The 17,929-nt window shown below is 43.6% G+C and overlaps 1 protein-coding gene across 3 annotated transcripts in view; it reads right to left on the minus strand.

The window, feature by feature from the left end:
- Positions 1 to 8,617, minus strand: part of TCTN1 (tectonic family member 1) — a 30,168-nt gene extending 21,551 nt beyond the window's left edge. Inside the window, exons 1-4 of one of the 3 annotated variants that reach the window (XM_066260593.1) lie at positions 8,353 to 8,369; positions 2,614 to 2,734; positions 1,162 to 1,284; positions 69 to 199 (exon numbers count right to left, since the gene is read on the minus strand). Coding sequence is in view for 1 of the 3 variants with exons in the window: in XM_066260592.1 (XP_066116689.1) it covers positions 69 to 199; positions 2,614 to 2,734; positions 8,353 to 8,572 (472 nt within the window). In the remaining 2 variants the exon portion in view is untranslated. Of the gene's footprint in view, positions 1 to 68; positions 200 to 1,161; positions 1,285 to 2,613; positions 2,735 to 8,352 lie in introns of all 3 variants that reach the window. The other 2 variants (XM_066260592.1, XM_066260594.1) reach the window with 2 other exon arrangements.
- Between the last annotated feature and the right edge of the window lie 9,312 nt (positions 8,618 to 17,929).

Genomic DNA, 17,929 nt, shown 5'->3' on the forward strand with positions numbered 1-17,929 from the left:
AAAAAAAAATTCTTTTAAAAGAAAAAAAATTCAGAGTTTCACAAAATCTATCACCACCAAATACTTACAGTTTGTAATACGAATGCAGAAAATAGAAGGATTGACACGGTCAACGACTTTAAATACTCTCTGAGGTGGGTTTGCTGTAAAATCCAAGGAATAGATGGCTGCTTTCTGACTACAAAACTGACTATCACCCCTGAAAATTAAAGGAATAATAATAATACAAAGTTTTAAGGCATGTGCACACAATCTTAGCAAGATTATCTTAAAAACTGTCAAATGCTTGTACCATGTACTACATTAATTGCTACATGGAGGATATTTATTAAAGTGTGATGTAGACCTGTGGTGGCGCAGTGGATAAAACGTCGACCTGGAAATGCTGAGGTTGCCAGTTCAAAACCTTGGGCTTGCCTGGTCAAGGCACATATGGGAGTTGATGCTTCCTGCTCCTCCCTCCCCCTTCTCTCTCTCTCTCTCTCTCTCTCTCTCTCTCTCTCTCCTCTCTAAAAATTAATAAAAAAAAAAGTTAAAAAAAAATTTTAGCCTGACTGGGCGGTGGCACAGTGGATAGAGCATCGGACTGGGATGCGGAAGACCCAGGTTTGAGACCACGAGGTCGCCAGCTTGAGCGAGGGCTCATCTGGTCTGAGCAAAAGCTCACCAGCTTGAGCCCAACGTTGCTGGCTCGAGCAAGGGGTTACCGTTACTCGGTCTGCTGAAGGCCCGCGGTCAAGGCACGTATGAGAAAGCAATCAATGAACAATTAAGGTGTTGCAATGCACAACAAAAAACTAATGATTGATGCTTCTCATCTCTCCGTTCCTGCCTGTCTGTCCCTGTCTATCCCTCTCTCTGACTCTCTCTGTCTCTGGAAAAAAAAAAAATGTGATGTAGAATTGAATCCATTTTATTTTATTCAGTGTTACAATGTTTGGCATTTAAAAATTTTTCCTGAGCCTTAGCAGGTTAGCTCAGTTGATTAAGAGCATCGTCCTGAAATGACAAGGGTGTGGGTTCGATCTCTGGTCAGGGCACACAAGGGAAGCAGCCAATGAATGCACAACTGAGTGGAACAACAAATGAATGCTTCCCTTCCCCCTCCTCTCTCTCTCCTTTCCTCTGTCTTTAAAAAAATAAAATAAAGTTAAACGCTGCCTGGATTGCTCGGTTGTTTAAAGTGTCATCCCAGAGCGTAAAGGTTGCCAGTTTAATTCTCCAGTCAGGGCACATACAGGAGCAGCTCGATGTTCCTGTCTCTCTCTCTCACTGATTCTCTTTCTGGAAAAAAAAAAAAAAAAGAACTGACATTCTAAATAATGTTCTCAAATTGGAGCAGAAATAAAACTCTCAGGCTCCTGGAAATTATGAAGGCAGGAAAGCAGGATGATTTTCAACAAAGACTGAACCAGGTAGCCAGCAAAAATAATCTGACTTCAATATCCCATTCTCCAAGCATTTTTTTTTTAATTCAGTGAGAGAAGGGGAGGAGAGACAGACTCCCGCATGTGCCCCAACCATGATCCACCCAGCAAGCCCACTAGGGGGCAATGCTCTGCCCATCTGGGGTGTTGATCCATTGCTCAGCAACCAAGCTCTCTTAGTGTCTGAGGCAGAGGCCATGGAACCATCCTCAGAGCCTGGGGCCAACTCGCTCCAATCAAGTCATGGCTGCAGGAGAAGAGAGAGAGAAGCAAGGGGGGGGAAAGAGATGGAAAAGCAGATGGACACTTCTCCCGTGTGCCTTGACTGGGAATGAACCCAGGACATCCATACACCAGGCCAACACCAACTAAGCTGACTGGCTAGGGCCTTCTAAGAATTTTTATAATAGTAGTAGATTCAATTTCCCATTGATCAATAAAATAATTTCTCATGGAAAAAACATGTTGTACTTCCAAAAAGCATTCAATTTATCAAGTATCAATTGCTAAAAATTACAAGGTTAAATTTAAATTAGCTATCTCTGAATATGTCAGTCCCATCTTGAACAAATTAACTTGTTTAAGAGCTGAGGTTTTTATCAAAAAGCTTTGAAATCTGAATTATGAGAGCTTAATTCAGAAGAGATTATTTCTTTACCTTATAATAGTCTGGCAATGTCATTTTCCATTATTCTCCTATACAATATGAACTGTGAGAATTCCCAGGAGATTTGCATATTATAAAAGTATAAACAAAGCTTTGCAGACTTTTTAATTTATTGCTACAAGTTCCATGTCCAAAACAAAAGCTGTAAAATTAAAGGGCACCTTTCACCCTAGGCTATAAATAAAACTAAACCACTGTTACAAAAATGTGACACATCATCTGTTTACAAATCAAACTGAAATTTAATTCAGTCTCTGAACAGAAATATTTCATAACACCCTTTAAAAAATACTCCCTCTGCTCTTTTGTCTGTGCTGTCACCTGGCTGGATGCAGGTAAGGGATAGATACTCTTCTACAACATATTGGTTTGGACAGCATGGCTTCTGAGGGATGCAAAATTCAGGAAATCAGGTTTGGGTTTTACAGCCTGGTGGGGTGGCGAGCAGTTTCATGTTCTGTCTCAAAATTTTATAATCTTGGCCCAATTTTATCAAAACTGCATCTGTCACAAACTTACATGACAACTGGAATTGAACAATCAGAAAAGACACTGAAATCCACAGAGCTACAATCGGGATCACAACAGCAGTTGATGTCACACTGTGCTGGAGACAGGTCACAGACACACAAGGCAGCAACTACAGAAAAGAGAGGTGGAACACAGAGCATCACAATCAGCAGATGGTGACTGCCCCCTGCCACTGTAATTCACCAAAAATTCATTTCATACAAATGTCCGTTTGATTTTTGCTATTGCACTGAGGAGGAAATGTGTGAAAAGAAAATTAGTCTGTTTGAGCACTCCTCAATCCGGGGTTTACCCAAAATGTCTAATTATCTGATTCATTTGGAAAGTTGTTTGTGCTCTACATACAAAGACCCTGATTTACTAAACTGACTAGGAAACCCAGACATCTGTGTTGTTCAAAAATTTTCCAAGTGATGCTAACAATTGAGACAGGTTTAAGAACCCACGTGTGGCCCTAGCCAGGTGTATCAGTGGATAGAGCATCGTCCTGGTGCACTGAGGTCGTAGGTTTGATCCCCAGTCAGAGCACATATTAGAAGCAACCAATGTATGCACAACTGATGAAAGTGGAAAAAGTTGATGCTATCTCTCTCTCTCTCAAATCAATGAGAAAAAAAAAACACAACTTTTTTTTAGTTAAAAAAAAAGAACCAGCCCTGGCCGGTTGGCTCAGCGGTAGAGCGTCGGCCTAGCGTGCGGAGGACCCGGGTTCGATTCCCGGCCAGGGCACATAGGAGAAGCGCCCATTTGCTTCTCCACCCCTCCGCCGCGCCTTCCTCTCTGTCTCTCTCTTCCCCTCCCGCAGCCAAGGCTCCATTGGAGCAAAGATGGCCCGGGCGCTGGGGATGGCTCTGTGGCCTCTGCCCCAGGCGCTAGAGTGGCTCTGGTCGCAACATGGCGACACCCAGGAGGGTCGCAACATGGCGACGCCCAGTATGGGCAGAGCATCGCCCCCTGGTGGGCAGAGCGTCGCCTCCTGGTGGGCATGCCAGGTGGAACCAGCATGCTAAATCATTTGCCTGACCATAAGTACCACCAGTTTAATACGGCAGATCCCCAAGCTTCTCCTCTGGAGATTGTGATTCAGAGGAAGGACCCAGTTAAGGCCACCAGGAATCAGAGTTCTCAATCTTGTTTCTCTCCTCATATATTACCTGCAGCTTTGAAGCTGAGCCCATATTTACAGGCAATTGGCCAAGAATCAAACTGGTTCAGGTACTTGGTACTTGAAGTCCTAGAAATATCTTTGGTATTTTGGTTATAGAGCATGGGGAGGTGCAGTTATCTCCCCACTTAGTAACTTTTAATTTTTTTTTAAAGATTTTATTTATTGATTTTACAGAACAGGAAGAGGGGGTAACAAGAAGTATCAACTCATATTTGCTTCACTTTTAGTTGTTCACTGATTGCTTGTCATATGTGGTTTGACCTGGCAAGCCCAGGGTTTTGAGGTTTTTGTTGTTGTTGTTGTTTTTCAGAGACAGAGAGTCAGAGAGAGGGATAGACAGGGACAGACAAACAGGAACGGAGAGATGAGAAGCATCAATCATTAGTTTTTTTTCGTTACGCATTGCAACACTTTAACTGTTCCTTGATTGCTTTCTCATACATGCCTTGACCACAGGCCTTCAGCAGACCAAGTAACCCCTTGCTTGAGCCAGTGACCTTGGGCTCAAGCTGGTGAGCTTTTTGCTCAAAACAGATGAGCCTTCGCTCAAGCTGGCGACCTCGGGGTCTCGAACCTGGGTCTTACGCATCCCAGTCCCACGCTCTATCCACTGCGCAACTGCCTGGTCAGGTGTAACTTTTAATTTTTAATAATGATGATTATCTGGGGGTTTTGTTTTTTGTTTTAGTTTGTTTTTGTTTGTTTGTTTTTTTGGTATTTTGCTGAAGAAAGAAGCAAGGAGGCAGAGACAGACTCCTTCCTGCATGAGCCCACCCAGGATCCACCTGGCATGCCCGCTAGGGGGCGATGCTCTGCCCATCTGGGGCATTGTTTCATTACAACCGGACCTATTCTAGTGCCTGAAGTGGAGGCTATGGAGCCATCCTCAGTGCCTCGGCCAACTTTGCTCCAATGGAGCCTTGTCTGTGGGACGGGAAGAGATAGATTGAGAGAAAGGAAAAGGGGAAGTGTGGAGAAGCAGATGGGCGTTTCTCCTGTGTACCCTGGCCAGGAATTGAACCTGGGACTTTGACACGCCAGGCTAACGCTCTACCGCTAAGCCAACTGGTCAGGGATGACTATCTGGATTTTAAACTCCCTATTTCCTTCTGTCAAAAAAGGAAGCAAACCCCTTTTAAAGAAATAGCAGAGGCAGGCCCTAGCCAGTTTGCTCAGTGGTAGAGTGTCGGCCCAGCGTGCGGATGTCCCAGGTTCAATTGCACACTGGAGAAGCACCCATCTGCTTCTCCACCCTTCCTCCTCTCCTTTCTCTCTATCTCTTTCCCTCCTGCAGCCAAGGCTCCAATGGAGCAAAGCTGGTTCTGGGCACTGAGGATGGCTCCATGGTTTCCGCCTCAGGCACTAAAAAATGGCTCTGGTTGCAACGGAGCAAGGGCTTCAGGTGGGCAAAGCATCACCCCCTAGTGGGCTTGCCAAGTGGAGCCTGGTCGGGGCCCATGCAGGAGTCTATCTCTGCCTCCCCTCCTTTCACTGAATTTAAAAAAAAATAGCAGGCCCTGGCCGGTTGGCTCAGTGGTGGAGCATCAGCCTGGCATGCAGAAGTCCCAGGTTCGATTCCCGGCCAGGGCACACAGGAGAGGCGCCCATCTGCTTCTCCACCCCTGCCCCTCTCCTTCCTCTCTGTCTCTCTCTTCCCCTCCCACAGCCAAGGCTCCATTGGAGCGGAGATGGCCCGGGCGCTGGGGATGGCTCTGTGGCCTCTGCCTCAGGCGCTGGAGTGGCTCTGGTCGCAACGGAGCAACACCCCGGAGGGGCAGAGCATCGCCCCCTGGTGGATCCTGGTCAGGCGCATGCGGGAGTCTGTCTGGCTGTCTCTCCCCGTTTCCAGCTTCGAGAAAAAAAAAAAATAGCAGAGGCTAAGAATGATAAACACTGAATTCATGGTAGTAATTATTGTTGGCAAGAATAAGATCAGCACTTCATTCTTACCTGTTATGTTTTGTATCTTTTTACAAAAAAAGACCTCATGCAAAAATAAAATGAAAGGTTTTCAAGTAAATGCTAGCATAGAGCTCATACCACATTCTTATTTGCATATATGAATTATTTCACAATAAAAATGAATTTTGGAAAAATATAGCTCAACAAAGATACAATTACAAAAAAAAAAGTGTAAAAGGAGAAGGGGAAGATTTTATCAATAAATACACAATCTTTTCTTAGTCTTATATGCTTCTCCCTAGTCAAGGACTCCTCTATGTACTTAGTGAAATGATAGTGCACTTGTGTATGCTAATTGTAAAAAAAAAAAGGTATTGAGCCCTGGTCAGATAGCTTCTCTGGTTGCAGGGGTCCCCAAACTTTTTACACAGGGGGCTAGTTCACTGTCCCTCAGACCGTTGGAGGGCCACCACATACAGTGCTCCTCTCACTGACCACCAATGAAAGAGGTGCCCCTTCCGGAAGTGCAGCGGAGTCTGGATAAATGGCCTCAGGAGGCCGCATGCGTCCCGCAGGCTGTAGTTTGGGGACGCCTGGGCCTGGTTAGAGCATCGTCCTAAGCATGCAGGCTGCCAGGTTCAATTCCTAGTCAGGGCACAAACAGGAATAGATTGATGTTCTTCTCTCTGTCTCTCTCCCTTCCTCTCTCTCTAAGATCAATAAAATAAACAAAAAATAAAATGACAATCTTCATCTGTTTTCCAAAAGTTAAAAGCCCTGCAGGTGTCTATAAAACTACCAGAGATGGCCTGACCTGTGGTGGCACAGTGGGATAAAGCATCGACCTGGAACACTGAGGTCGCCGATTCGAAACCTTGGGCTTGCCTGGTCAAGGCACATATGGGAGTTGATGCTTCCTGCTCCTCCCCCTTCTCTCTTTCTCTGTCTCTCTCTCTCACTCCTCTCTCTCTAAAAAAATCAATAAATAAAATATTTAAAAAAAAAAAACTACCAGAGATAAAGCAATAGTGTTTAATAACTCCGCTTAGGAAAAAAAAGGTCTCTATCCAGGATCAGAGTGTACTTAATCAGCCAACAAGTATCTGTGGAGCACTCCTAAGGTCTCAGCAACACTCCGCTGCTTTTCCACCCCTATTAACATCTGCATGCCTGACTCAGAGCAGGGTACTAATGAACAGCTCAGATTCACGATGTAAATTATCACTTTTTTCTTCCACCTTTTACTCATTGTGCAAACGGTTGTCCAGTTCTCCACTCAGAGTCAGCCTCTCGCTCTAACACATACCAGGGATGTGACCTACAATCAGGCTATTAATTCACCTACCTGAAAAATAGGGATAACCCACATCATAGGGTTGTTATGAGGATTAAATGAGACATATCACAGATGAAATGGACAGTACCTGCTACACAGTAAGCAGTTAATAAACGCCAGCCGTCATTTAGTATCATCATCATTACTTTCACAGGTCTGAAGAGGGGTCTTTTTAAAAAGATAAAGTGTAGCCTGACCAGGCGGTGGCGCAGTGGATAGAGCATCGGACTGGGATGCAGAGGACCCAGGTTTGAGACCCCGAGCTCGCCAGCTTGAGTGCGGGCTCATCTGGTTTGAGCAAAAAGCTCACCAGCTTGGACCCAAGGTCGCTGGCTCGAGCAAGGGGTTACTTGGTCTGCTGAAGGCCCACAGTCAAGACACATATGAGAAAGCAATCAATGAACAACTAAGGTGTCGCAATGCGCAACAAAAAACTAATGATTGAAAAAAAACCAAAAACTAATGATTGATGCTTCTCATCTCTCTCTGTTCCTGTCTGTCTGTCCCTGTCTATCCCTCTCTCTCTCTCTGAAAAAATAAATAAATAAAAGTTGTAAAAAGATAAAGTGTAAATTCATCCCCCATATTGGAAAAACAGCCCTAAACACATGCCCTAACAAGAATAGCTTCATTTTGGGGAGAAAGTTCATTAACAGATGGAATACTTACAAGGACAAAGGACAACCCAGTCCAAAAACAATTTTGGGCATTGAGTATATTGCTGTAGTCTGTCTCAGTTTATCACTGATTTAACTTCCCTACTAATTCATCGGATAAACAGTTTCAATATAAAAGAGTTTGGTTTTTATATATTGAAATGGCAATTATATGCTCCTGTATGTGCCCTTGTCAGGGATCAAACCGGAAACCTCCGTGGTCCTGGACGATGCTCTAATCAACCCAGCTATTCCACCAGGATATTGTTGTCCCTATTTTATAAGCGAAAAGTTCAGTGCATCCTATGCATTTAAGTTTTCACAACTGTCTAGAAACTTTCGATTAAATTGGCCTTTGGCTGCAAAGCTGCAAGGACTTCTATTCATTATTACCTTTAGCATTAATAGTGTCCAGGACTACTGCAAGTACTTTCAAAGATTTGATACTGTCCCACTTACACTCTCTGAGCCTCGATTTTCTCATCTGTATGACAAGGATACTACCTCTAACGTTGTTGAGAGAACACCTATGAAACACTTAGGAATGCTTGCACAAAGTAAGTGTTCAATAAATGTTAACCATCATTATTATTACATCCTAACCCGGACTACCCCTTCCAAGACGGCTCACTGTGGATCCCCTGGAATTGGCACTTGGTACCCACCGTCCGTGACCGGGGTGGGCCTGAGACTAGAGGAGGGCCCGGGGACTCTAGGGGTACCGGGGGTCCTAGGAGACAACGCAGATCGAAGAGTAGTCGGGCCTGGCTCCGTGGAGTTGAGGCCCTCCGTAGTCACTGCAAGGGTGGCCCTGGTCTGAGCGCTCACGGAGACCCAGCAGTCCAGGAGCACCAGCAGGAGTCGCGGAAGGCTCAGCAGCCCCATAGCCTACGGATCAGCTATCCGAACCGCGTGTTGCCTGGCAACCGCGGCGGCCGGGCGCGGGGCATTAGGGGAAGTATCCCGCGAGACCATGCGAGACTGCGGTGTCTGGGGGCGGGGCCTGGGCGAGGCCTGGGCGGGGCTGGCCACTAAGGGCGGAGCTCAGCGGTGGTGTGAGATCTACGGAGGTACCGGGCAGGAACTCGGGTATTTATCTGGCCTAAGCCAATTGAGGCTCTGGCTTAAATAATTCGGATTTCCAGGTTCCATCTCAGGAGATCTGACTTAGTAAATTTAGGGCAAAGGCCAGGAATCAATATTTTAAACAAATGTCCTGATGCAACCGGTGTGGAGACACCTCTCTCCTAACCGCTCTCCTAACCCTACTAAATAAGGACTTTTGAAGAATCACAGAGATGACATCAGCATCCTTGAATGTTCTCTAGCAGCCCACACTCTGTCAAGACTTACTTTGCCTTTTTTGTTTTAGATGTGTGTCGCCGGAGGTCGTCAGATAACTTCTCACCGAGTTGTGATAGGGGGACAAATGAACTCTTAACTTCTTTTTTTTTTTTTTTAACAGAGACAGAGAGAATCAGAGAGAGGGATAGACAGGGACAGACAGACAGGAATGGAGAGATGAGATGCATCAATTATTAGTTTTTGGTTGCTCATTGCGACACTTTAGTTGTTCATTGATTGCTTTCTCATATGTGCCTTGACCGTGGGCCTTCAGCAGACCAAGTGACCCCTTGCTCAAGCCAGGGACCTTGGGTCCAAGCGGGTGAGCTTTGCTCAAACCAGTTGAGCCTGCGCTCAAGCTGGCCACCTCAGGGTCTGGAACCTGGGTCCTCGGCATCCCAGTCCCACGCTCTATCCACTGCGCCACCGCCTGGTCAGGCTGAACTCTTAACATTTTTGACAAAAAAATTGACAAAAATTAAGTGAAATGATTTATAAGTCTTAAAAGGGGAAAACAAAGCTCTTCTACTGTAATTCTACAAAATGGCATGGAGATCACGAGATTTAAGGAAGCCCCTCCATTCTCAATTGGCTTATGTATAGAGGTTCTCCAGCCCTAGGATATTGGCTATAGCTTTCATACTTAATCTTACAATTCAGAAGTAAATGTCAGAATACTCACACATGAGGTATTTATTCAAGAAACACATTTACCAGTTCAGAAAAATGCCCAAACATTATATGCACCTAGTTTATTAAATTTATATAGCAAAGTGAAATCAAAGTGACTCTTTGGCACCTTCCTGTGGCATTCCAAAGTGTATAAAAATATAATTGGATCAAATCCGTAATACAGATTTTTTTTTTCCCTACAAAGGATTGCTTTGACATCTGACTGAATTTCTGGACCACTTTTTTAAAAGGTTTTTTTTTTAATTAATTTATTTATTTATTCATTATTAGAGAGGAGAAACAGAGAGGGAGAGAGAGGAGAGAGAGACAGAGAGAGAGAAGGGGGAGGAGCTGGAAGCATCAACTCCCATATGTGCCTTGACCAGGCAAGCCCAGGGTTTTGAACTGGCGATCTCAGCATTTCCAGGTAGACGCTTTATCCACTGCGCCACCACAGGTCAGGCCATGGACCACTTTTAATAACTAATGTAATGCTGCCCTTAAGAAAAACAACAACTATATATTTTCCAAACTTTCATTTCACAACTTCTAAATCCAACACCTTTTTTTTTTTTAACTCTCTTTCTTCCAGGTGCTTTCTTTTCCCTTCCTTAATGTCAGTCAACCACTCTACCCTATTTTGTTTTGAAATTTTAGGCCATTGGATTAAATTTTGATAAAGTGCCCTTTAGTTCTAACATTTTCATCTTTATGCTTTATGGTTTGGGAAATAATCTCGCCATCCCTTTTGTCCAACCTCAAACACTTGGTAGATGGCTCCACAGTAATTTTATGACAGTTTAAAACAGGGGTCTCCAAACTTTTTACACAGGGGGCCAGTTCACTGTCCCTCAGACTGTTGGAGGGCTGGACTATTAAAAAAACTATGAACAAATCCCTATGCACACTGCACATATTTTAAAGTAAAAAAACAAAACGGGAACAAATATAATATTTAAAATAAAGAACAAGTAAATTTAAATCAACAAACTGACCAGTATTTCAATGGGAACTATGGGTTTGCTTTCGGCTAATGAGATGGTCAATGTCCAATTCCATATTTGTCACTGCTAGCCATAACAAGTGATATGACACACTTCTGGAGCCGTCCGTCCCGCGTCACTGGAAGTAGTACTGTACATGAGCGACGCTGCGCTTTGCGGCGCCACCACATACAGTGCTCCTCTCACTGACCACCAATGAAAGAGGTGCCCCTTCCAGAAGTGCGGTGGGGGCCGGATAAATGGCCTCGGGGGGCCGCATGTGGCCCGCGGGCCGTAGTTTGGGGACCCCTGGTTTAAAACAAATCAAAGTGAAGGTTGTGTCAGCTCAGATCCATTTTTGAAAACTTTGGAAACAATGAAACTTCATTTCACAGGTGACGGGTATCTGCCAGGCTTTTTTGGTCTTTCAACCCAGATGATCCTTTCTCCTTTCTTTCTCCTCTGGCCTTGGTAGATTGCCTGACTAGGATGGAAGGACACAGGAAGGGGTAAAATTTCCATATTTTTGTTCAAAACTGTAGCGTTTGGGTTGTACACAAATGTTTGTGATTAAAAATGCCCATCTGTTTCTCCAGAATTATTGGCATTCTCAATTCTTTAAGAGCCTGTGCCAATGTTAAGAGGAATCAAGACAATTCAGCTTTTTGGAATTTTGCACTTAGAAGCTAATGCATATGAGCCTGAAAAATCCAATGACAGAAAGAACTAGGAAGGGAAATAGCTAAGACTGCCTTTCCAAGGCAGTGTTAACCACTGTGTTGGTCTTTTTGTGGTTTGGGGTGAGCTGGTTATTATTGTTGCTAAAGTCATGGCTTCTAACCTGTAAATTAAGTATCCAGTTTCTCCTATGATTATGTGTATCCAACCATCTTGATTCATCTAAGCCAAATATTTTACAAATAGGGAGGCAGAACCATCAAGCTTTATAAAGCGATTGCTTAGAGCAGCAGGGAGTTCAAGGTTGTGTGAGGACAAATGATTGACTCTACCATTTTGACTGAAGTTAGCAGTCCAATAATGATTTCTAAATCAACACCCAGAAGAAAATAATCCTCAACTTCTCTCCTTCTCCCATCCCCTATGTGCCTTGTCAACTACCAGGTACTTCAAATGTTTTCTGAAATATGAGGGCAGAAGTACTATATGAGCAGATTCACATTCTTGGAAGGTCTCAAATTTACAAGTTTGACCTTTTATGAAAATGAAGTAATAAATATGGTTGTAGACTTACAGAAATTCTTTGTTTACCAGACAATTTTAAACTTTTATCCTATTATTGAACCATACTGCAGTTTGAATAAACTAGTTGGCTTTTTAAGAATCATGGGTATACAGATATCTCTTCAAGATCCTTGAATTCTTTTGGTTATCTACCAGAATTGGGGTTGCTGGATCATATGTAATTCAATTTTTAAATTTTTAAAGACTATCCATAGTAGTTGTACCATTTTACATTCCCACCAACAGGACACAAGAGTTCCAACTTCTCCACATCCTCTCCAATATTTATTTTCTGTCCTATTGATAGTAGCATGCTGATGGGTGTGAACAGATTCTCACTGTGTTTTTGATTTGCATCTTCCTGATGATTAGTGATGTTGAGCATCTTTTTCTGTGCTCATTGGCCATTTCTATATCTTCTTTAGTAAATTATCTATTCCAGTCCTTTGCACATTTTTTCCCCAAAGTTAGAAGTGGGGAGGCAGTCAGACAGACTCCCGTATGCGCCCGACTGGGATCCACCAGCATGCCCACCAGGGGCGATGCTTTGTCCGTCTGGGGCATTGCTCTGCTGCAACCAGGGCCATTGTAGCGCCTGAGGTGAAGGCTATGGAGCCATCCTTAGCGCCCGGGCCAACATTGCCCCAATGGAGCCTTGGCTTCAGGAGGGGAAGAGAGAGACAGAGAGAAAGGAGAGGTGTCGGGAGCCGGGGAGGGGTGGAGAAGCAGATGGGCGCTTCTCCTGTTTGCCCTGACCAGAAATTGAACCCAAGACTTCCACACACAGGACCAATGCTCTACCGCTGAGCCAACTGGCCAGGGCACCTATGTACATTCTTTTTAAAGAGTTATTTTTTTTAACTTTATTTTATTTATTCATTTTAGAGAGGAAGGAGGGAGGGGGGAGGGAGGGGGGAGGGAGGGGAGAGAGAGAGAGAGAGAGAGAGAGAGAGAGAGAGAGAGAGAGAGAGAGAAATGGGGGAAGAGCAGGAAGCATCAACTCCCAAATGTGCCTTGACCAGACAAGTGTGGGGTTTTGAACCGGCAACCTCAGCATTCCAGGTCAACACTTTATCCACTGCAACACCACAGGTCAGGCCACCTTTGCACATTTTTTTTTTTTTTCTGAAGCTGGAAACAGGGAGACAGTCAGACAGACTCCCGCATGCGCCCGACCGGGCTCCACCCAGCACGCCCACCAGGGGGCGATGCTCTGCCCATCAGGGGCATCGCTCTGTTGTGACCAGAGCCACTCTAGCGCCTGAGGCAGAGGCCATGGAGCCATCCTCAGCACCCGGGCCATCTTTGCTCCAATGGAACCTTGGCTGCGGGAGGAGAAGAGAGAGACAGAGAGGAAGGAGAGGGGGAGGGGTGGAGAAGCAGATGGGCGCTTCTCCTGTGTGCCCTGGCCAGGAATCGAACTCGGGACTTCCGCATGCCAGGCCAATGCTCTACCACTGAGCCAACTGGCCAGGGCCCTTTGCACATTTTTAAATAGAGTTTTTGTTGTTGAGTTGTAGAATTATTTCCTAAACCATAAAGCATAAAGATGAACATGTTAGAGCCGAAGGGCACTTTATCAAAATTTAATTCTTATATATCCTGGATTATATATATATACAGTATAATCCTTATATACAACTCCTTATTAGATATAGGATTTGAAATTATTTCTCCCTTTTCACTCTGTCGATTGTTTCTTTTGACATACAGAAGTTTTGTAAGTTTGATGTAGTCCCATTTGTCTATTTTTTTTTGTTGCCCGTACTTTTGGTGTAATATTTATGATATCATTGCCAAATCCAGTATCCTGAAGCTTTTCCCCATGTTTTCTTCTAGACATTTAATAGTGTTAAGTCTTAATGTTTAGGTCTTTAAAGCATTTGAGTTACTTTTTGTATATGGTGTGAGGTAAAGGTCAAACTTCATTCTTTTGCATGTAGGATATCTGTTTTCCCAGAACCAGTTGTTGAATAGACTGTCCTTTCCCTACTGTGTAGTCGTAATACCCTTGTTAAAAATCATTTGGTTGTATATGCAAGGTTTATTTCAAGTCACTCTTTGTTACTGCTGACAAGTATTCCATAATGGGTGTACCGCAATTTCTTCATTCATTTACCATTTGAAGGAATTTGAGTTTTTCCCAGTTTTTGGCAATTACAAATAAAGCCACTATCAGCATTCACTTATAGAGATGGTGTGAACATACATACATTTTCATTTCTCTTGAGTACATGCCTAGGAGTGAGATTTGAGTTGTATATTGGGTGTATGTTTAATTTTACATTTTTTTCCCAAAGTAACTGTACATTTTGCATCCCCACCGAGATTTCCAGTTGCTCCACATGCCTTATGAAAGCTTGGTATATGGTCAGTTTTGTTTTCATATTCATCTTTAGCTATTCTAGTAAGTGTGGGGTGGTATCTCATTGTGGATTTATTAGTTGACTTCAGAAATTCATTCATCTTGTAATGGCACATTTATGTTGCATTTTAATCTTGGGATGCCAAAAGCATTTGTTAAATATTGAATGGAGATATGAATTCATTTTTCTATAGACCAAGAGCCTAAAAAGTAAAAGTGAGCTGTCCTCCTTATACCACTGTGGGGCACTGTCCCTCCCCCAACCCTAGGCTTCTAGTTCTGTTTCTGTGTTGTAAACATGTTTTCATCATTGTCCTCAGGACCTGCAGGTAGTTCCTCTTTCATTCCCCCACTACCAGCATCCTGATAGTAAATTCTCCTTTGTGGCCGGAACCTGCTTCATTTTGCCCTCTCATGGGTGCAGGCATTTCTGCTACAGCTGGTTTCATAGCATGTACCTTTTGTTAAACCCAAATTGGTTGGAAAGAATGTGGAGAACAAAGAAAAGCAAATACAAGATTGGGTAAGTGTATGTCAAAAGCATCAACCACACACTGTTGAAGCATGTTTTCCATACCCAAAAAGGAACCCATGGTCTGACAAGAATGCATGTAGTTATGAAGACAATGCAAGAACTGGAATGTCCTGAAAACTTCAGAGTTACTGTGGCCATAGTCATGAAAAATTGGATGGAATGAACCTAATTCCAAACCCCCAGAATCCCTGACTCTATTGTCAGTTTATTGGGGGTGGGGGAGATGGATTGATGAGAAAAGATGAAGTTTAGGTCTGTTTGGACAAAGACTCAAATTAATACCTTTATTTTTAAATGGAGATCATTTGTGAATTTCTTAAAATAATGAAAGCCCTTCCAATCTGAATCCAGTCACAGGCTCAGCTCTCTTCCAGAGGGCAGCTGCTTACAATAGTGGGGTAATAAAATTATCAGTCATATTTTAACTTGTGTCCTCTCCCAACATGAATCAGCCTAAAAGTTCTCTCTTCGAATGTTCTCTTCCAGACATGAGAAGCTAGATGGTGATTGCTAACAGTTTGGTGGGAGAGAAAGGAAGGAGAGTGATGTTAATCTATTGTGCAGGTATTACTTTGCAATTAAAAACTACATTTTAAGTTAAATAACCAAAATAATAAATCCAATTTACAAATCATATGTTCCTTTTCTTAACATATCATTCCTATGTTCCATTAGGGGAAGCATTTGGAAAATAGGGCAAATTCCTTCTCTTCTGCCAGTCTTTCCCAACATCTGCTTAAACTAGACTTGAAAGCAGATTTTAAACCTTGTGAACATTTTTTAAGTCTAGAAAAATTAGACTCAAACAAACACTGTAATATTCTATGGTTATTGTAAGAAGTGTTCACTTTGAGGAATTAGTGAAAATAAATCAAACTGTTTTTTAAAAATTTTTAAGGGATGGCACATTGGGAGACCAGTTGGCTGCCTGGGTAAACTTCTGATGATCACCTGTCACAATAATTTGGAGGCTGGTCCTCAGTTTTGACATTTTAGAAACAAAATCTTTCCAGATCAGCTCAAGATTACTGGGTCATAGTGAGCAGATCTTCCAGAGATCAAAAGAGATGTCCACTTATTGCTCCCACTTACCCTTCAAATTTTGCCTCCTCCAGAAGGCCCACCTGGCCTGACCCATCACATAAATTTTGGAGCAAGATCAGTCTGGGTTATTCCTGTTTCATCCCTTATTAGCAGGGTGACCTTGAGGAAGTTACCTAACCTCTCTGATAAAATCTATCATTTCCAATTAAAATCTAATATTTCTAATTAAAATCAAGACAAGAGAGGTTTTACTTAACCATATTGATCTTACATGTGTATTTTTTTCTCCCACACCTACTAAGCTTGCTTCTCAACAACTCCAACATAATTTAATTTTTTGCTTTATCCCAAAATGTACACTTAGCACAGGGCTGACACTCAGAATAACAACACAAATAACCATCACCAAACACATGATTATTTAAAAAAAAAAAAAAAACAGGTTAGAAAATTTTTTAGCTTCACTCTGTAATCTAATCCCTCCTGATATCCACCCTTTACTCTGACTGCTCTCTTGGAAGCTAGAGCTGCTCTGTTCCAAGTTCACCAAAGAATAAACACCTGACCTGCACGGATTGGTGCCAGGGGCCACTGGAGGGGAACCTGGTGTTAGCAGTCCCTAGAATACATGTACAATTAATGATTTGCTTTCATTTCCCCACCTCCTGCCCCAGGTACCGGGGATCTTCAATTCCTGAGTCTCCCCAGGCTGTAGCAGCTCCAACTAGCTTGCTTGCTCCTTCTGCAAGACCCAGGGTTTGTGTACTCAGCTAAATCACCCATTCTATGTCTTCCCAAAAGGATTGGACATCTCTGGTGAGCAGTCATCTTCTCTTCCATTCTCTGTGTTCTTGAACCATCATGACTCCTTTTCTGTTGTTTTAATGGATGTGTTTCAGGAGAGAGCAGTGATAACTGCCTGTTTCTCTACATTTCATGGAAACATTTTCCATAGCAGGTACAGACAGGTGGTGTAGCGAAACGAGTAAAAGCACACATTCCAGAGCCACGGTGTTTAGGTTCAAATCCCTGGTTCTGCCACTTGCTAGCTGTGTAACCTCACGCTTTCTGTGCTTAGACTTCTCGTTTATAAAATGGGGATAATGGTGGTTGGTACCTTTTACAAAATTGCATGTGCATGGCATGGCACTGGGCACTTATTAATCATGCCAAAGACTTTAAAATGTCATTAGCCCTGGCCGGTTGGCTCAGCGGTAGAGCGTCGGCCTAGCGTGCGGAGGACCCGGGTTCGATTCCCGGCCAGGGCACACAGGAGAAGCGCCCATTTGCTTCTCCACCCCTCCGCTGCGCTTTCCTCTCTGTCTCTCTCTTCCCCTCCCGCAGCCAAGGCTCCATTGGAGCAAAGATGGCCGGCGCTGGGGATGGCTCTGTGGCCTCTGCCTCAGGCGCTAGAGTGGCTCTGGTCGCAACATGGCGACGCCCAGGATGGGCAGAGCATCGCCCCCTGGTGGGCAGAGCATCGCCCCTAGTGGGCGACCGGGGCGCATGCAGGAGTCTGTCTGACTGTCTCTCCCTGTTTCCAGCTTCAGAAAAATGAAAAAAAAAAAAGTCATTAAATAAAGGGGTGCAAGGTTTCTTCATCGGAAAGGACAAAATGATGTTGATTAATTCTCACTAAAGCTAAAGGAAAACAATTGATTCTCGGGTCATCCTGCCTTGAAGTTGACTGATTTTCCTGAGTTTAGTTCTGTATCTTGCAGTTTCTCTTTTCCTCTCCAGGTGGCAGCCTTCATCACCAAAACTTCACACACAGCTGGCCTTGAGGAGAAAGAAAACCCTGTTTATTCTTTTATTGGCTCTATCATTCACTCAACAAATATTTTCTGAATATCTCCTTCCTCTGTACCAGGAACCAGAGAAATATCAGTGGTCAAGCACACATTATCATTGCATTCTTCTTCTTCTTCTTCTTCTTCTTCTTCTTCTTCTTCTTCTTCTTCTTCTTCTTCTTCTTCTTCTTCTTCTTTTGACAGAGACAAATCAGAGAGAGGGACAGACAGGGACAGACAGTCAGAAAGGGAGAGAGAGGAGAAGCA

This window comes from Saccopteryx bilineata, chromosome 2 (genome assembly GCF_036850765.1).
Source record: "Saccopteryx bilineata isolate mSacBil1 chromosome 2, mSacBil1_pri_phased_curated, whole genome shotgun sequence".
Lineage (NCBI taxonomy): Eukaryota > Metazoa > Chordata > Mammalia > Chiroptera > Emballonuridae > Saccopteryx > Saccopteryx bilineata.